Source organism: Podarcis vaucheri, assembly GCF_965113315.1.
Source record: "Podarcis vaucheri genome assembly, chromosome: 6".
In the NCBI taxonomy this organism is placed as follows: domain Eukaryota; kingdom Metazoa; phylum Chordata; class Lepidosauria; order Squamata; family Lacertidae; genus Podarcis; species Podarcis vaucheri.
In genome coordinates, this window is record NC_138764.1 from 3585459 (window position 1) to 3606038 (window position 20580).

At 47.1% G+C, this 20580-nt stretch overlaps 1 protein-coding gene across 4 annotated transcripts in view; it reads right to left on the reverse strand.

Moving 5' to 3' along the window:
* ALDH9A1 (aldehyde dehydrogenase 9 family member A1) overlaps positions 1 to 20580 on the reverse strand; it is a 27545-nt gene continuing 6965 nt past the window's right edge. Inside the window, exons 1-12 of one of the 4 annotated variants that reach the window (XM_082226667.1) lie at positions 19872 to 20008; positions 17813 to 18019; positions 11579 to 11724; positions 9578 to 9707; positions 7730 to 7864; positions 6771 to 6967; positions 5944 to 6084; positions 4865 to 5053; positions 2285 to 2372; positions 1512 to 1653; positions 1066 to 1178; positions 1 to 521 (exon numbers count right to left, since the gene is read on the reverse strand). In XM_082226667.1, coding sequence (XP_082082793.1) covers positions 427 to 521; positions 1066 to 1178; positions 1512 to 1653; positions 2285 to 2372; positions 4865 to 5053; positions 5944 to 6084; positions 6771 to 6967; positions 7730 to 7864; positions 9578 to 9707; positions 11579 to 11724; positions 17813 to 17993 — 1557 coding nt within the window. In that variant the 5' untranslated portion in view covers positions 17994 to 18019; positions 19872 to 20008 and the 3' untranslated portion in view covers positions 1 to 426. Of the gene's footprint in view, positions 522 to 1065; positions 1179 to 1511; positions 1654 to 2284; positions 2373 to 4864; positions 5054 to 5943; positions 6085 to 6770; positions 6968 to 7729; positions 7865 to 9577; positions 9708 to 11578; positions 11725 to 12241; positions 12369 to 17812; positions 18020 to 19214; positions 19235 to 19871; positions 20009 to 20580 lie in introns of those variants that run through there. The other 3 variants (XM_082226669.1, XM_082226668.1, XM_082226670.1) reach the window with 3 other exon arrangements.

Here is a 20580-nt window from a genome sequence, read left to right on the forward strand (position 1 = left end):
TGCAATTAATACTGAAATAGCAGCTCTTTTATTTGCTCAGAAAACTGTGTACAAAAGTGCCAGATTAGAAAAGGTAGCAGATATATATGATCTACCTTCATTGCGGTAGTAGCTGCCTAGTTGCCTGACAGCTAAAATAGAGAGATCGCAAGCAGATACGTTGTCACAGCCCCTCTAAATGGGAGCAGGTGGTTTTTGGCATGCACTGCTCCTAAAGTCAGAAAATTAGGCAGAATGTGAGAACTGGTGGATAGGAACATTTTCTCCTATCTTCACCATGAATTATTTCAAGGAAGCAGAGTAGAATAAGGGAATTCAAAGAAAGAGAGGGGCAGCAAGAGCAACACACACTCCAGCCCCCCTCCCCCCATGGCACACAGCACTTCAGTCGAGTGTTAGCTGGAATAAATGGACAAGACCAGGCCCCTAGAACAATGTTTCCACGTTGCCCATCTCCACGCAGACAGTCTTCAGCTGAGAGTAATATTCTATTGCTGCTTCGCCATTCTCTCGGCCAAACCCTGCAAGAGAGAGGTCCATGGTAAGACTGCAACTCTATGGCTCCCTGTGAGAAGAACTCTGGAAAACTGCATGGCAGGAATTGCACCATGGAATGGAGAACATAGCATCTGATGCCACTATTTGCTCTTAAAAATATGTTTTTCCTTGTGAAGGTTTCAGAAGTAAGCTTGCTGGCAACTTACCTGTGAGAATGCAAAGGACCCAAGGGAAGGGACTTCCTTACTTAAGTGTATGTACAGGTGAACCTAAAAGCTGGAGTTAGCATGTGCATGTCCTTTCTCACAGGGTGAGCACTGCAAACAACAGATGTATGCATCTCCAACTGTTTCAGGCAGGCTGTATGGCCAACACCCAGGACGACCTTAAGCCAGAGGAACTAAATGACATCAGGATTCTTGGCGAGCCCCACATCCCTCTGGAAGGCTGCAACTCTCTTGGTCCACAACCCAAGCTTGGCTAATATTTCCATTCCCTTTTGCCAACTGGTACGTAATATGCTGAGAACCAAAGCCCAGCACTGTTGCCACCAGCTGAGCAGCTCACCTGACATCTTGTATCCTCCGAAGGGCAGCTCCACAGGGCTGATGTTGTAGTTGTTGATGAAGCACATCCCCGCCTGGAGACCAGCCACGACTCGATGAGCCCGTTGGATGTCCCTAGGAAGCAGAAGGATGGGGTGAAGAACCAGTGTGTCTCCCAAGGCCCAGAAACCCTGCAGTGTTCCCTGGCCTTCCTATGGGACAGGCTAGAGTAGGCCAAATGCCACTAGGCACAGCTGTCCCTTCGGAGGAATGCCAGCTGATGAGGATAGCACACAATTCCAACTGGCAGCAAGCATTTGCCATCATGCTCTGGGCTGATGTGCTGCTTCTCAACTTGCATCTTCCACAGATGCCACATTACAGAGCAGGCAGCCCATTTACTGTCCAGTCTGGCCCGTTTCATTTTCCATCTCACTTGCTGAAACCTATGCCCTTCCTTGATGGTACCTGGTAAAGACACCTCCTGCCAGGCCAAAACGAGTGTTGTTGGCTCTTTCTAGGACTTCCTCTTCAGTGTCAAAGGGCAGGATGGACATGACAGGTCCAAAAATCTCCTCTTGTACACATGTCATGTTGTCATTACAGTTTCCTGAGAGCAACACAGAAGTGATCGAATAATATTAAATAGGTATGCAACTGTTCTGAATGCACAAGTGAGGAAGAAACAGATTCTCCCACCCAGTTATTCTGCAGTTATGAAACAAATTGGGATTTCAGAACTACCTGCTTGTTGCTTTAGATCTGGACAAACTATCAGCCTATAAATCTATGCAAGTTTATTTGAAAATAAATTCCACTTTGTACAACAGGACTTGCTTCCAAGTAAAGTGTGGACAGGAGCTCAGTGCCTGACAACTGATTTACTGCACCCTCAATACTCTAAATATGAAAGCTTCCTGCATAAATAAAACTACTATGTAAGGAGAAGAAATTATTTCTCTGCACAGGTTATTTATAGTACAGAACATTCAAACATGTGGACCTTGAGTACCATCCCAAATGAATCATCTGATCATGTAGTTCAGATCATAGCATTAGGCGCCTGCAGAACAATGAAAGGGGCCACCATCCTTTCTCAACCTCAGGAAAGATTATAAGGAAGCCAATTTCTTCAGCTAAAAATGCCATACAAATCTGTGCACTGTGCTCATCTCCCATCCCCTTCAGCACCAACATGGTACTGACCATGTTGGAGAATCAACCAAAAATGGGGTTCATACCTAGCACACAGGGAGACATGTAAAAGCCACCACTCAACTTAGGGTCATCTGGCACATAGGCTTCTCCTCCACACAGCACCACTGCGCCCTGTAAATGCAAAATGTCCAGAGCAAACCATTAGACTCCTTAAAAGGAAACTATGGGAAGCATCCAGTGAAGTTGTTGCGTTAGCCATGGGTTTCCGTTTGTGCAATGGAATTTCCCCTCTCCGTCTCTTTCCCTCTTGCCCCCCTCCTTACACAGCCTCCCCAGATATGCTCCAGAGGGTTGGGCAACTCCCAGAACAGATTTAGGGAGAGGAGAGGGAAGGGAAGGGACAGAAGTTGCTGCAATAACAGAACTACTTTGCTGGACAGTGCCCTCTATTTATAGTCCTTTGAGCAGTCCATCCTAGTCTCCATAGGGTTCTTTTGCAACTGACAGCATTATTCAGTCTTGAAAAGAGATACCGTATTTTTCGCACCATAGGGCGCACCGGACCATAGGGCGCACCCAGTTTTTAGGGGGGGAAATCAAGAAAAAAATCTTTTTCCCCCCCCAGCCCCAAAGAGGAGCGTACAGGGTGCGCACAACCTCTCCCTGCCGGAGGGGTTGCGCGCAGCTATGGAGCAAGCCAAGTTTTGGCTTCCCCTTTAGCCCCATGCAGCCTCTCCTTGCCGGGAGACGCTGCGCAGGGCTAAAGAAGCCATAGCCCTGTGCAGCCTCTCCTTGCGGAGGGGCTGCGCGCAGCTATGGAAGAAGGCAAGGCAGCGAGCGGGATGGATCCCGCTCGCTGTTTTGCCTTCCCCTTTAGCCCTGCGCAGCGTCTCCGCAAGGAGAGGCTGCACGGGGCTATGGAAGAAGGCAAGGCAGCGAGCGGGATGGATCCCGCTCGCTGTTTTGCCTTCCCCTTTAGCCCCGCGCAGCGTCTCCGCAAGGAGAGGCTGCACGGGGCTATGGAAGAAGGCAAGGCAGCGAGCGGGATGGATCCCGCTCGCTGTTTTGCCTTCCCCTTTAGCCCCGCGCAGCGTCTCCGCAAGGAGAGGCTGCACGGGGCTATGGAAGAAGGCAAGGCAGCGAGCGGGATGGATCCCGCTCGCTGTTTTGCCTTCCCCTTTAGCCCCGCGCAGCGTCTCCGCAAGGAGAGGCTGCACGGGGCTATGGGAGAAGGCAAGGCAGCGAGCGGGATTGATCCCGCTCGCTGTTCTGCCTTCCCCTTTAGCCCCGCGCAGCGTCTCCGCAAGGAGAGGCTGCACGGGGCTATGGAAGAAGGCAAGGCAGCGAGCGGGATGGATCCCGCTCGCTGTTTTGCCTTCCCCTTTAGCCCCGCGCAGCGTCTCCACAAGGAGAGGCTGCACGGGGCTATGGAAGAAGGCAAGGCAGCGAGCGGGATGGATCCCGCTCGCTGTTCTGCCTTCCCCTTTAGCCCCGCGCAGCGTCTCCGCAAGGAGAGGCTGCACGGGGCTATGGAAGAAGGCAAGGCAGCGAGCGGGATGGATCCCGCTCGCTGTTTTGCCTTCCCCTTTAGCCCCGCGCAGCGTCTCCGCAAGGAGAGGCTGCACGGGGCTATGGAAGAAGGCAAGGCAGCGAGCGGGATGGATCCCGCTCGCTGTTTTGCCTTCCCCTTTAGCCCCGCGCAGCGTCTCCGCAAGGAGAGGCTGCACGGGGCTATGGAAGAAGGCAAGGCAGCGAGCGGGATGGATCCCGCTCGCTGTTCTGCCTTCCCCTTTAGCCCCGCGCAGCGTCTCCTTGCCGGGAGACGCTGCGCAGGGCTTTCCTGGCTTTTCTGGGAGGTGGGGGAATTCCCCCACCTCCCGCAAAACCGGCAGAAGCCGCGCGCACTTTAAAAGGGCTGCACGGCTTCTCCTGGCTTTCCTGGGAGGGGGGAGAAGGGACTGATGCCGCTAGTCAGTCCCTTCTCCCTCCTGTGGAAAAGCCTGCAAGAGCGCACGGAGCTTGTGTGCGGCTCTTGGGGGCTTTTCCAGTCTGCGTCCCCCCCTGCATTCGCTCCATAGGACGCACACACATTTTCCCTTGCTTTTTAGGAGGGAAAAAGTGTGTCCTATGGTGCGAAAAATACGGTAATCCGAGCACCATGCAAACAAAAGTCATAACCCTTGCCAGAAGGCAAAGTACAATTGAGGGACAAAGTCCTTAAATGTGAATAGTCAAATGGTCTCGAATTCCTTGGGCTTATGTTGACTCTGGATTTCATAACCTTTAATCTTGCAGGGAGAATGTACTCCAACAGATCTGAAGCGACCTGCTAGATCCATAAGCAGAGAACTGACAGCACGGCCACCCCTGCAAAAGAGCCCTATTTATTTGCTTGACATGAATGGCTGAATCTGCTGTTGCTACTTATGGGGAGGTACAACACTGACAGCACATCCAACGAAGTCAACTTTCCTGTAAGTTATCAGGAACTGTTCAGATGTAGTTCCTCAGAACCTAGCAAAAGAGGGGAACACAACTTCATATATATCAAAATTCCATGTATGTCTTGCCAGGCACAGCCTTTGTTGTGAGCACAGAATATGGTGTCTGTATGATGTTCTCGGAGTGAAGAGAAGCTATCTGATATACTTCGTGACTCTCACCTGATCCTTTGCTTGTTTAACAAAGCTCAACACCTTCTCCAGGTGGGAGTGGTTGATAAGTGCTCCCATCCGTGTGTCTTCTAGCAGGGGATCGCCAATTTTGATATTCTGTGTCTGTTTCATGACTTCCTTGGTGAAGGAATTCAGTATCTCGCTTTGCACAAACACCCGAGTGCCATTGCAACAAACCTGAGGCACAGAGAGAGATCTAAGAAAGTACCAACCAACCAACCAACCAACCAACCAACCAACCACACCTTGCTTGCTGGCCCTGGTAGCCACAATGAGCCACCTGCTCACTGGATCTTTGGCACTGATTTTAAATCTCCTGGGAATGGAGAAAATCAGACTCTTCCACACAGTACAAGAGTGTGAGCTGTAGTGCCACTTTTTGCATAGCAAACAAATGTCAGAATATAAGAATAGCACTGAAGTGTCTTCTTATGTGTCCTCTGAATATTGAGAATCTAGCCCACCAGAAAAATTGGAGCTGCCCTCCCTTGAATGAGATAAGAAAAAAGTTTGTTGGAAAGTAGAGCAGAAAGATTTTCTTAGAACCCTCAGTGCCACCATGTGGGGAAAATATAAAGAGCAGACAAGAGTGAAATACGGCATAAAGCAAAGCAGAAATGGCCTGAGACATTTGGGTGTCTATGGCCCAAAATCCAAATGGAACTCCATGTCAGTAAAAAATATAATCAAACGTTATATTCTTGTTAGTGGTATCTTGAAGAAAGTCTGACTTACAGTTACAACATTAGTACTCTTGATGGAGCCTTATGGCTTCAAGTTCAAGAGTCGACTAAATACAACAAGTTGCATCAAAGGGGCAAACGTGAACCTAGCAGGCCCACCAGTAAGAAAGGGATAGGCCTTGGCCTCTTGCCCTAAATAGTTGGGACTTTACAGGCATCTGTTTTCATGTCAAGATCAGATTCTCATTTATCTTAAAAACCAAGGCCTTCCATGCTGCAGTAATTTAGAAATGACAGATTTCTTTTTCAGCTGTAGAAGAATGTTACCACTGAACTTTGGACTTCCCTGACAAGACATAAACAAGCTCCTCAGGAGGTCCACACCTCGCCTTGTGTGAGGAAGTTGGCCATGAGAGCTCCTTTTACAGCATTCTCCAGGACACAGTCAGAGAAGATAATAAGGGGGGATTTGCCCCCCAACTCCAGAGTAACTGGCTTGATCCCTTTGGCTGCCATCTCCATGATCTATTGAAGCAAAGATGGAACAAGGTGTATGAGCAACACAAGCAAGTCTATCACAACTCTGCAAAATCTCTAGACAAGTGAAAAGGGACATCCTCATTTGGGAGTCTGCTGAATAAGCATCTATATCTTTTGCTTATGGAAGATACTTTCTGGTGATAAGTCAGGATTAAATGTCAAGCAATTCTGAGCCTACAGTGATGTTACGCTAACACAACTCTGTCTTCCATGCATAAAAGCATTTTGTAACACATGATTTAACCACTCAGGGCTGAAATTTCATCTTGCTTTTCATGTGTCCTTGCCAGACAATTCTCGAGCAACATGGATTGAAAGGCAGGCAGTGAAAGGCTAGTGCTTTCCCCAAAGGATACAACATAGAAAGTTCCGACTGTAAGTACAGTGTTGACATGCTTTACATCTGCGGCTTGCTCAAAACATACTGTCCTCTAGCAATTCAAAAGCCCAAAGGGATTTGACTGAAGCGAATGGCAAAGGCATAAACAGAAACTTCTCCTATCCTGCTCTCTGGGGCCTCTCCAGCTGGCCTTCCTCACTCCAGAGGCATGCCAAGTACTCCAAACTGGCCTTTGCATCGCATGCTTGCGCTCCTGTAGACTTACCACCTGGGAAGCCAGAGGGCTAAACTTTGCAGTTCAATATTGCCAGCCGGCATTGGTGTCCTGTACCTTGATTCCTGTAGGAACGCTTCCGGTGAAAGAGACCTTGGCCACATTCGGGTGCTGGCACAGGAACTGGCCTGTGGCAACTCCACCTTGCACCACATTGAAAAGCCCCTTAGGAACTCCAGCCTCATGGTAGATCTCTGCCAGCATCACGGCGGAGACAGGGGTGAAGGGAGAAGGCTTGAAGACCATGGCGTTACCTAGGCAATTCACATGGGCCAAGGGGAAAAGAACAGCTGTGAATTAACTCTATTTGGAGGTGCAAAGGAGAAAGATGGGGTGGGCAATGGATTTGGCCTCTCTGATCCCAGCTGAATGCCCAGCCCAAACATGATTGTTGAGTAAAGGCTTCTACTAGGGACAGAAGCAAGAAATGGAGCTACCACAATGCTCATCCCGCAAATCCCCATCTTAATTTGGCGGCCTCACAATCCACATTAATGTGTTCTCTCTCCTTCACGGGATGCGGGTGGCGCTGTGGGTTAAACCAGAGCCTAGGACTTGCCGATCAGAAGGTCGGCAGTTCGAATCCCTGCGACGGGGTGAGCTCCTGTTGCTTGGTCCCTGCTTCTGCCAACCTAGCAGTTCGAAAGCACGTCAAAGTGCAAGTAGATAAATTGGTACCGCTCCGGCGGGAAGGTAAACTGTGTTTCCGTGTGCTGCTCTGGTTTGCCAGAAGCGGCTTAGTCATACTGGCCACATGACCCGGAAGCTGTACGCTGGCTCCCTCGGCCAGTAAAGCGAGATGAGTGCTGCAACCCCAGAGTCAGTCACGACTGGACCTAATGGTCAGGGGTCCCTTTACCTTTACCTCTCTTCTTCATCTGCCATTTATATACTTGACTTTATAATATTGCAGAGTATTGTTCCCTATTACATGCATGGGCGCCCTACAAAGCCACCCCCTGGTACTAGCTGTTGGCACCCACATTCTCACTCCTCATATAGAGCATCTCTTTTACCACAGGCCAAAGCCGGGGCAGACTTCCAGCAGGCAATCTGGAAAGGGTAGTTCCAGGCTCCTATTCCAACACAGACTCCAAGAGGTTCTCTTCTCGTATAAGCAAAGGATCCGCCGGGAAGCTGGATGTGCTGGCCTGGACAGGAAGGACAAAGCAAGATGAGCAGGAGCAGCACAGCTGGTCAGAGTGGCTTGCAAAGTAAAAACCACAACAAACCAAACCAAAACATTTTAAAGAGGTAAGAATAAAAAGAGTATAAAACATATGGTATATTTTATATTATAAAAGGTAAAGGTAAAGGTACCCCTGCCCGTACGGGCCAGTCCTGCCAGACTCTAGGGTTGTGCGCTCATCTCACTCTATAGGCCGGGAGCCAGCGCTGTCTGCAGACACTTCCGGGTCACGTGGCCAGCGTGACAAAGCTGCATCTGGCGAGCCAGTGCAGCACACGGAACGCCATTTACCTTCCCGCTGGTAAGCGGTCCCTATTTATCTACTTGCACCCAGAGGTGCTTTTGAACTGCTAGGTTGGCAGGAGCTGGGACCGAACGACGGGAGCACACCCTGCTGCGGGGATTCAAACCGCCGACCATGCGATCGGAAAGTCCTAGGTGCTGGGGTTTTACCCACAGCGCCACCCGCGTCCCACATTTTATATTATAAAAAGGATTGCAAATAAGTCCCCATTCCTTGAGTCCATTTGAATGGCTTTTTGCTTTGGATTCTGAGTGCAACCTTCTTCCTGAGGAAAAAAGATTTCATTTAATTGCTCCAATTTACCACCTGTGTGGTTCAAGGTCACCAGTGACTGCATGATCTTCCAGCACTCTACTCAAATTCCCAAAGGTTTATTTATACTGGTAGTTTTCCTTAACTGTATTTTTGAGGTGAAAGGGTTCTGTTTTGCTTTGTAACCTAATAGTTTTTGCATTTCTTCCCTCATGGTGCTTTCTGTGATACGCTTTCAGCTCTGAATTGGCTACCTGGGCGGGCTGGGTGAAACCTGGTTTTCAACACTGTGATCTATCAGCAGCTAAATATTGGGATATGCTGATACATCCACCACCCAAGTCATCTCCCCATTCCACAGAGTGAAACTCCCCACGTGCCCACTGGAACCTAACAAATTCAGCATGGAAACATTCTGTGGGGGCCCTGGTTGGTTGTGGCTGCCTGTGAAGTTTCTTTCTGCAGCTTTAAAAAAAAGAAATAATGCATTTTAAATATTAGACTAGTGATGGGGAACCTCCAGCCTGCTTATTCGGCCTGCTAGGTCTCAGAGGTTGGCTCAGCAGGTTGTTTGGGGCAAAATTTGCCCATCATATGTGATGACAGGTGCAAGAAAGCTCAAGCTGTGGATAAAAGGAAGAAGAATTGAGAATGCTTTAAGTGCACTCCCAATTTTTCCTTTGCATCAAGAAGTCACTGCTCTTTAAACTTGGCACCTTTTTTGTTGCACCACATTTAAAAAGGGCCAACTTTCTGATGCAAAGGAGGAACTGGTAATCCTGATTCTTTCCTTTGTAGCTGAGCCACCTGATGTCATATTAGTTTCAGCAAGTACACAACACTTTACACACGGAACCATTTTTCATGCCCAGTAGAAGAGCTGGACTCCAGACATCACTGCATAAAGTGACATACAAGAATTCTGGAAAAAGAAGCAAACCATATTCCCTAAACAACAAATGTTTCCTGTCTGAACATTCAGGCTCCTCCCATGACTTGAAGCTGTTACCCACATTTGACTCCTGTACTGTTCCAAGGAGTGTATTAGACGACATGGGAGGAATGAAAAAATACAGAGCTAATGGAACAGAACTAACAAATGGAGTTGCAGACTCTCACCTGCTAGGGAGCCAGCTAAGCCAGCATAATACTGCAGACACTGCCAAGATGTATCAATATCTATTCGGGCTTCAGTTATGGATTTGCCATTATTGATTGTTTCCAAGGTAGCTATTTCTTCCCTTCGCTCCTAGAATCCCAACAGAGACACAGTATGAATCAAACTATGCTAGCAGCAAGTGGAACTGGAATTAAGTGGCTGCCCAAGCTTCCTTTATATTCTACCAAAAGAAAGTCTGTGCCAAAAAAGCTAGAACTGCGAAGTGATATACATTTGTGCATATTTCTTTGTGCTCTATAATCAGCTATTTCTAGTCATTCATTTATTAAAATAATGTATATACCACTTTTGAAGCAGAACATGACAAGGCAATGTGCACTATAATAACTGAAGACAATTCACTAAAACACTACATTTATAAACATTTACATCTGCTGTGTCTAAGGAACAAAAAAAAGGTACCGTATTTTTCGCCCTATAGGATGCAACTTTTTCCCTCCAAAAATGAAGGGGAAATGTGTGTGCGTCCTATGGGGCGAATGCAGGCTTCAGGAAGCTATCCGCAAGCCTTGGGAGCCCGGCGCGACTTCCCTCGGGCTCCCAGGGCTTGCGGATGGCAGCCTGCGGGCGTTTCAGGGAGGTGGGGGAATTCCCCCACCTCCCAGAAAGGCCAGGCGCTCTTTAAAGGAGTTGCGCGGCTTCTGCAGGCTTTTGCGAGCGAATCCCTCCACCTCCCAGAAAAGCCAGGAGAAGCTGTGCAGTCCTTTTAAAGAGCGCATGGCTTCTGCCGGTTTTGCGGGTGCCCTGCAGAGGCTTTGCGCGCAGCCGTCCCCAAGCTAGAAGAGCGAGATGGAGCCCTCCGTCTCGCTGTTCTGGCTTGGGAACAGCTTTCCTTTGCGCGCAGCCATCCCCAAGCTAGAAGAGGCAATAGAAGCCGTGCAGCCCCTTTAAAGAGCGTGCGGCTTCTGCGGGAGGTGGGGAATACTCCCAGAGTTTGTCAGGGCTGGTGGGGGAAGGCTTGCGGATAGCAGCCTGTTCTGGGGGCTGGGGTCGGGGGAAGCTCAGGCTTCCCCCGCCCCAGCCCCGCGCCTGGGGGGGGATTTTTTTTTCTTTATTCCCCCCCCCAAATACTAGGTGCGTCCAATAGGGCGAAAAATACGGTATAACAGGAAGGCCTCTATGAACAGATACATTTTTAGTAGCTGGTAAAATAGTAGTACTTTTGGCCCCTGCTGAATGCTCAGGGTGTGTGTGTGTGGGGGGGGGAAATTCCACAAGGTGAGCAGCACCATGGAGGAAACATGCAACTCCAAGTAGCTGTAACATGTGTGTCGGCAGGACGTGGCAGAACCAAGAGGGCTTTTCTCTTGAACTGCTCTTATTTACTACCCACAACCTCCTGCAATGAGCCTTTAAGCAACATGCAAAATAAAAATAAGCATTAAAACATATCAAAATACCACTAAAGTGCAAATAATTCAGAATAATGCAGTCAGCCAACAAGAATAAAAACCACCTTAACTCTTTTTGGCGAATTAAGCAATGGCTATATGGCAGAGGCATAACGGCAGGCATGATCCCAGGGCTTCCCAGCACATGTCATATAAAGCAGCTCTGAGCAGTATGATAAGGTTGGGAAGGCAAGGACACCCCAAGGCTTTCAATCTGAGCAAAGGTGACTTTTACTTACCTAGAGCTGTTAATAGGTTAGTGATTGACACAGCACTGCAAACCAGAGTCCACAAATCTGGCTTCCAGGGGCAAATGCACTTCCCTCTCTAGCAGCCTCTCCTTCTATTGACACCTTGCACAAGATCTCCTCACATTCTTCAAGTATTGCACAGAACGCAGGAGAAGAGAGAGGTCAGCAGCAACCACAAACTAGAGTTATTAAGCCAAGTCAAAACTGGTGGGCAATGGCTGAAAAGGTATCCCCTTGGAAAGCAGCCAACGCTGCCTGAGAGGAGGCTGGGCTGGCTCATGTGATTTTTAACACATACCCGGATGATCCTGGCAGCCTCCAGCAGGACAGTGCTCCGTTCCATGCCTGACTTCTGACTCCATGTTTTAAAGGCAGCCTGTGCATTTTGCACAGCCAGATCTACTTCCTTCTCTCCAGAGAAGAGAAATTTGCCAATAACTCGCCCTGAAGGGAAAATAATAACAACAATAATAATTCAGGTTTCTAAAGCACAACTTGTTAGCATACCTCTGTCACAAAAAGCTTTTACAGAAGCAGGTCTTGCATTTTGACTTTATGTTACTATTACAGATTTATCTGAATGGCCACATTCCTTAATTTTGAAAAGCCACAATCCAGAAAGAGGATTATTATTTATTACATTTGTATACTGCCCTTCATCCACAGGTCTCAGGAAGGTTCACAACATAAAAATATACTTAGACCAATGCACACTTAAAAACAAGCACCCGAGATAGTCCACATTCAGCAACAAGAAAAGCAGAATTCTGCACAATCATACTGATTAAGCAAGTTTAATTTGTAAATTGTTTGCTTTGCATAATGTATCCTGTTTCCACCAGTCATTAGGAAGGTTAAAAGTGGAGGCAAAACTGGTTTCTCCTACATTTTCCCCCATGCTTTTACAGTTCTACGATGAGTTGACTGAAAATCTTTTGAGATGTCAATAGCTATTACTTACATGCTTAAATCATATGTAACTGTAAGATCCAGAAACTTGGCAAAGAAAGTATTTTTCAGAGTTCTTGGAAAGCTGCCTTTTCTGCACTTGCAACGGACTGGGCTTTCAGACTCCTCTTCCTCAGGCTGGTTCAGGCTGCCTGGTCAGGGTGGTTCTCACAGGTTACTCTGAGCTGTTTCTTCTTCTTCTTCCTCTTCTTCTTCTTGTTCTTCTTCACATTTGTGCCACTGTCCATTTCAACTAGCTTCCCGCCACTCTCAGCAAGCTCTGATTCTATCGTCTCTTTCTTCTTCTTCTTCTTCTTCCTTGATTTCTGCTTGTAGCTCTGGAGAGTCTGAGGGAGATGAGGCTGCTGCTCCGTGTTCCCCAACACTCTCCATGACCTTCTTTGTCTGGCTCCACTGGGACGACTTCTTTTACGCTTTCCTTTCCAGCAACCCACATAGTTATACTTCCAGGCCTGGGGATTTTTCTCATGGGGCTTGCTGTGAGTGTCCAATAAGACTCGCCTTGATCATCATAGTCTTCTGGGCAGCTTTCGGGACAAGCACCCACTTGTGAGCGTAGGTGTCTTTTCCATTATCACATGCTTGATTTTTGGCATAACTCCATGACTGCAAGTACTGCAGTTGTCATCAAGGTACTGGCTGTCCAAATGGACTCTCCTTTTGTGCTGATAACTTTCTTATGGACTTTGAGGCTGTCTTCATACCACAGCAGGCCAGGTCACATGCTCTTTTCACCATAACAAACGGCGTTCACTGCATTGTCCTTCATAACCAGTCGCTTGTAGGATGTCTTTTTTTAAAAAAAATATAATTTTTATTAGCAGGCCAATCAAATCACATTATTTCCAAATCACATGATTTCCAAATTATACAGCCAGATTTTTAAATTTTTGTTGGGGGGTACCCATACTTCAAGCTTCGAACAGGGGTCCAAGCATCACTTATATTGCTGCTTTAATTAGACAGTTCTATCCAGATAGTCTCTTTTACTTTCCTCATCTTCTTGTTGTTATCATATATTCCTTTCTTTGCGATCTCTGATAATCTTCACAAACGGGTTGAAAACAAACATCCTCTGTGTGGGTTTTACACTCTCCAAAAATCATATCACATAAGGACAGACGCCATTTCCACACCTCCGTAAAGAACTTTCCCTCAGTCTGTCCGTTGATTTTCCCAGGCTTGCCAAGCATATCTCAGAGGGCTCTGCCAGGTCTAGATCACATTCCGATCACCATTCACACTCGGATGACCCTGGTCCTCCTCCCCCCGTCCTTCTTAGGCAAGCCTGTCTTAGCAAGATGCCATTTAAAACTGCGTCATAAAACTTTCCTCCATTCTCCGATGTTTACCAATCCTCTCTTTGATCAATAATTCACTCCACACAGTTCTTGAATTACTGCTTGTGATTAATAAATTGCAACGATTCTTCTCTCTGGGGTGGAGGGTTATTAATACTCACATAAGGCAAAAGAAAAGTTTTTTCCTCCACCCCCTTTCCGTTTCACTCCAAACATACCAGTCTCTTAATGGTGATTCATCATTTATTTGTCCTGCCCGTCGCTCCGCTCAGCAGTCTTTACTCCCGATCTTCACTTGATGTATGTGCTTTAGCTTCTTTCTAATTATATATTTCCAATTATATATTTCAAGCTAAAGCGAACCAGTGCGCTGATTGGAGACAGCGTCAGGAAGAGCCAACTTCACCCGAGGGCTTGTGCCAAGTGTCCGCACCCCCTTCTTTCGAATCCGGGGGTGAATTATGGACACTGCTGGCAAGGCAGTCCCCCCCCATTTCCTTGGGGGGGCCGGGAAGGCTGCATACTTCCCATAGCAGCCTCTTAATTACCTCGTGTGGGTCGGAGAGATGTTATTGTCGGCCATCTTCCAATGCGCCACCTGGTGACCCCCGTCGCTTGTAGGATGTCAGCAGCTTCTCCAAGGGGAAGATCACCCTCCTGAGAGAAGTCTCATACTTGCTGTTGTCATATTGCCACTAGGCATCCAGCACTGTCCTTCTCTCCCATGACCCCAGATCACACTTGCCAAAGCTCCTGCTTCTGACCTGCCACTCTCGGCAACGAGCCCAGGTGCACACATAGCATCCAGATGCAGGTCCTAGCTGCACAGCTCACCCAGAAAGTACCCAATCTTCTTTCTGGTTCATATTCATATGCATGTGGCTTGCTCAATGCACACAAACAGACCCCCAGGCACTTTGGGGTCCAGCGTGCCACTGTGCAGTCTTCTCAACATGGAGGATGCAGCAGACCCAGACGACCACTTCATAGAAGAAGGGCTGGGAGGCTTGTTCTACTTGATGAAGCCCATCCTTACACACTCGTCAATCACTCTCCTTAAGAGATTGCAACCGGAAGGAAGGAGTGTGTAACATGCTGTCCTCACTTTCAGCTTGTCAAAGTTCTTGAGATGTAAAGGCCATTGTGATATGTCCAATTGAGCCTCTCTGGATTCAGGCTTGACAAGGAATTCTTCTGAATATTGTACATCAGCAACTATTTATTGGGCAGGGTTTCTATTCTTTCTTTTTCCTATGCTTCTTAAGAGACAGAGTGTGGTTCATCTATTATCTTCTGCATAGGACTGCAGGCTGTGTGCTGAACAGGAAAAGCTATTTATTCTGCAACATGGCCTACCAAGAGGAAAAGCTTGAAGCGTCCCATCACACCCATGCCTGCACCAGGGGTAGGCAATTCATGGCCCTTGGCCTAATTTCATGAAAGTGGCGAGGGGGAAAACCGGAAGAAAACGGCAGGCAGAAACTCACTTACAGCTCTGTCCCTGCCCACCTTTAGCAGGGTAATTAGCCATAAGAACACAAACTGATGTTCAAGACTAAAGTATTATAAATTTGGTTCTTTGGTGTCAATGAACAAGATAATAATTAAAAATAAAATAAGCTTATATAAGCAATATTCTATGCCAATTAAATTGGGTGGGAGATGGTCTGACTTCTCAGACACGTTGGAAACTCAGCAACCTCTATCCCATTTGATGGCACTGCAATGGCATCAGGACACTTTGGTTTATGATGGAAAATGCATTACCACAGATTTTTTTAAATTGCCTTTTCTCCCCAAATAGTTTTATTGAATAATATAACAAGCCAAGTTCAATATTTGCTTGTTGTTGATTTGCTAACTGTAGCAAGAAAGTGATTTGCCAAATATTTGACACTGCACATCTCTGAAGAAATTGCTCCAAAAGGTTTGTATTAAAAACAGGACCTGACATTATATTACGTAGACAGACATATAAAGAGACATACATAGTCATACACAGGGAACTGAATAAATGGTGTTTATTTATTGATTATTAGAGAGGGGGGAATCCATGCTTGAGGGAAAATGATACAGTAAAGTATCAATGATTTTTGGTAAATGACAGACAATAAGACTCTCTAACTTATCATAGAATCATATTGGAAAGGATTCTGAGATTCATGTAGTCCAACTCCCTGCAATGCAGGAATCTCTGCTTAAAGCATCCCTGACAGATGGCCACTCAACCTCTGCTTAAAAACCTCCAAGGAAGGAGAGTCTACCACCTCTCGTGGGAGACCGTTCCACTGCCAAACAGGTTACTGTCAAAAAGTTTTTCCAGATGTTTATTTGGAATCTCCCTTCTGGTAACATGAATCCATTGGTTCAAGTCCTACCCTTCAAAGCAGGAGAAAACAAGCTTGCTTCATCTTCCATATGGCAGCTCTTAAGATATTTGAAAATGATAATCCTATTTCTTCTCAGTCTCCTCTTTTCCAGGCTCCCTCAACTGATCCTCATAAGGGTCCTCATGATTACCTTGGTCACCCTCCCCTGCATATGTTCCAGCTTGTTAACATCCTTTTTAAACTGTGATGCTGAGAACTGGACACCACAAGCAGGGATGAAACTAGACTTGATTTCACCTGGGTCAAAAACAAGGTTTTAGGAGCCTCAATGGCGCCCCTCTGAAGACTTCACCCAGGGCAAAAAAAACCTGGCTAGCCTTACCATAGCTATGGCTCTGCCACAAGGCAGAATAGAGCAATTCTACTGCTTCCCTTGTTTGGGTCACTACACATCTGTTGATGCAGCCTACAAAAGGCATTCCCTTTTTTTGCTGCTGCATCACTCATGTTTAGCATGTGGTCTACTAAGACCCCTAGATCCTTTTCACATGTACGTCTTATAGTTGGCCAGGTGTCTTATACTTGTGCAGCTGGTTATTCCTGCCTAAGTGTAGAACCTTACATTTGTCCCAACTGAAATTCATTCTGTTAGCTTGGGCCCAGTTCTCCAGTCTGTTAAGGTCACCTTGAATCCCAATTCTGTCTTCTGTGGCATTAGCTCCCCCTCCCAGTTTGGTGTTTTCTACAAATTTGATGAGCATCCTCTCAATTCTTTCATCCAAGTCATTTATAAAGACACTGACCAACATCTTTATAAACATCTTTATCATTTATTATTGTTACAGCAAATACAATAGTTTAAAAAATACATGTGTCTGGACAAAAACCAGTACTCCACTGTCTCCATTATTTGCAAGTCTTGCATATCAGCCCTCAGCCACATTTTTTTACCAATCAGCAAATTCAAAGTTCAAGCATTAAAAGATAAACAATTCAGAATGCACCTTGGCACGAGTGCAGCCAGCCAACAGCTTCAAAGGTCATAGATTCCTGTTTCTTCTGGTTGGAATAAATCTAAGCCAGAAACTTATTTGAATAATGTAAATAGTGATGTTAAATTCTCGAGAATAATCTTTTGGGGAAAATTCTTGAGAATATTCTCAATTAATGAAAATATTGGAGAATTTTCATTTAAAATAGTAGAATATGGCACCTTGTACCACTGAATGGCACTGCAAAAACCAGTTACTGGCACTAAATAAAAATATAGAAGCAACAACTGTTTAAATCAAGGCCACCTCACATGCTGTTACACATAATTGTATAGGCCTAGGTACTTTAAGTGTATAAAGCATTAAAGCTACTTTCTGTAAAAATAATCACACTGTATGGCCAAGGGTATAGAATTGCTAAGAATAAGATCACACCAAAATAGAAAAAAGGCTATTACATACAGTTGAAATACATATGAATTCAAATGTTCATCATATTAAATGAAAAGCACTTTTAAAACTAAAAAAAATTGTTTTCTGTAGCTCACATTTCAAAACTGCCAATGGTGAATGACACAAGGCCCAATAATGTAACTGGATCAAAAAAATCATTATTCATTACTTACACTGCCAATATCACAGCTTGACTTATTATTTACTAGGTTTTTTAAATGAGTGTTGTAAAACTGGTTCTTACACTAGAATTTACAGTTTGTGGAGTGGAATTTTCTAGTAGAGAATATTCTTGATAATATTCTCATTCTCGATAATATTCTCACCTCACATCATTGAATGTGAATGCTATCTAAAATGCCAAGTCAATAGCAAATTGATGTACTACAGAGTCTGGGGAGGTGATTCCAAAGCCACCTTTTGCAGCAACTGGGCTGCACTCCCTGAAGCCCACATCCCCCCAGAACATCACCCTGGAGATAATTACCAGTTGCTGGTTCATACGTCTCCTCGCTGTGATCTCCATCCACAGGCTCAATGCGGGCACCCTCTCGGTAGTTGAGGGGCTGCTGCAGCTGAAATGTGCCAGTGATGGTGCTCATTGCTGCACAACGGAGCAGACCAGGAAAACCAGGGAGAATGAGTAAGAAGCGGGGACTGTGAAGCATCTGACAGCTGGCAAGCAGGAACAAGGCTGCATTGGACAGAAGAGAGGCCTATCAACCTCTGCTCCCGTGAAGCAGCAGGCAAGGTGCCTGGGAATCCGCCTACTGCTGTGTCATTTATCTGAAAGATTTATATACTGCCCTCCATAGAGCTACCAGGACAGTTCACAAAAACAAGATAAAACACACTATCTTATCAAGTTTTACCCTTCAAAGAATTTCAACGATGTCTATAAAACACAGAGCCATGTACAATCCACTTTTAAACCCTCCTATTATTTTACGCAATTGGCTACAGATTGTCCCCAAGAGATAGGCCACACAAATCAGCCAACAGAGGGAAGGCTCCTTTCACCTTGTGCCAAGTGAAATCCAGTTGCTCAGAGCCACTCCAGAGCTGTAGAGGAGCACTGTGGGAGAGGGCGTAAGCAGGGCACCCGGAAAAATCAAAAAGCAAGAGGAGCAAAAGCTTCCTGAAGACTCCTGCATCCCTATGGGTGCTGTGTGCAGGGTGGCCCTCCAAACTGGCTCTGGAAGGGGTCAGGGGAACCCCCCAGAACAGCCCATGGGGGTGGGGGAGGGGATGGAGATTAGAGCACGGTGTTGAGAATCTTTTGCAAGCTGTTTTGAGGCTCCACAAATGCTGCATCCTCATCCACAGGAGTAGTCTCTAACTGCATGGGTGAAGGGTTCAGGGTGCCCCAAAAGCTTCCTGTGGGGGTGTCGGCCCCTATCTCTTGCTCTTTTTTACAGTTTGTTCACAGAGCTAAAATTCCCAACACAACAAAGGTTCCGAATGCACATTAAATGCATGGCTGTGGATGTGACTGGGTCAAATGTGATTCAATAGCATCTCACAGAGACACTAACACATCAAGGTGAGCGTCAAGATTTGGAGCAGTCCCAACATTATTTTAGTGTGCATACCCCCTATTCCTTCATCACTTCTATATACCACAATATAATGGGCAGGGGCACAGCCCCCCCGACAGGCTCTTCTTCTCAGAACCACATTTGGCCAGAGGCTATTCAATACTGTCTCATGGAAGACACTCTCCTGGAGCAAAGTTTTATTGTGGCCCTAAGCTTATTTGGGGGGAGGGGGCACATATTAAGTCCTTATCGTTTTCTACATATTTTAGTAATTATTGGTGGGAAGAGAGCAAGAGAAATGAGTTAATGGAGTTTAAAGCATGAAAATCCATATGCTCAAGAGTATTTTACTTTGTTTCTTGAAGTTGGAAGTGCTTTTATGTTTGTGCTTTGCTGATAAAACTCCACAGGCGCAGAGAGTATTTCTAGAACCTATGAAAGCTCACGCCATGACCCATTGGCTGGTCCTTAAAATACCACCAGGCTTGCTGTATGGCGCTTTGGGGGGGGCGGGGCGGGGCGGGGGGGCTTTGCTGCAAGGTCCTCCTTGACTCCCAACACCATTTCATTTCCCGCTTTCGGCCCAACCGAGGCAGCGCCGCCCGGCTCCCAGGGCCTCCTCTGCAGCGGCCCCGCTGGGGGGGGAGCGAGGTGGGGGCGCCAGGCGGCAACGCCCCTCTCTCTCCACAGGCTTTAACCACCGAGGCCTCTTCGAAGCTGGCGGGGGGGGCTTAGAAACACCCCCCTTCGTCTTAAGTCCTCGGGCAGGAGAAAGCGAGCAACCAACTGAAGCACAGTAATGGCAGCGGCCCCTTGGCGCCCCGGCCCAGCCGCCGCCTCCCTCGGCCGGACTCCCTTCACAGGCCCCGGCCGGGGAGGCCCAGCGCGGCCTCCAAGCGCTTCTCCGGGCGCCGCCGCAGGCGAAGGGGCTTCCCGGCCCGCTGCCCTGGGGGCGCGGTGGGACCCCCCCCCCGCGGGACCCCCCCCTCTCCCGCGACCCTCACTCACTCCGCCTCCTGGCAACGTCCGCGCAGCCCCGGGAGCGGCCGAGGGAGCGGGCGGGGCGGGGCGGGGGGCGGCCCTTGGGAGCGCGGCGCGGGAGGGGCCGCCAGGACCCCGCCCCCCGCCCCGCCCCCTCAGCTGAGCCGGGCTTGCCTTTTGGGCAGAGAGAGGATCCAGGCAGGTTGGAAGATTTGCGTGTTGAGGGGAAGCCATCCGAGACACAGCAGCTCTTTTTGTTGCCCCCAAATTCGTGTCCCCCCAAACTGCGTCGTGCGCACTTTCTGCTGTCTCAGTAGGGAGAATCTAGGCAGCGCAGTTCTCTACCCGTCTACTCAGAAATAAGAAATAAGCTGAGATCCGCTTATTGAGAATCACTCCCAGGTAACTGCAACCTAAACCCGGTGCTCTTCTAAATGTATTTTTTTAGCAGTTATATTAATACATACCAAAAATGAATAAAAAGAAATGTTTGCACACAAGTTATTACAATAATGAAAACCTATTGTACAGTTGTATCTTATCTTGATAAGTGAGATAAAGCTCATTGTTATATAAACTTATTTGGCTGGTTATTAGTAGCTCTTCTATAGGAAGTTAACTTATACTTTGTTATGGCAGTCCATACTGCTCTGAGATTGAAGGTGCACAATGCTTTTTCCAATTTTACGCTGTGCAGTTTCGCAGCAATAAGATTTGTTACTATTTCCAAATAATT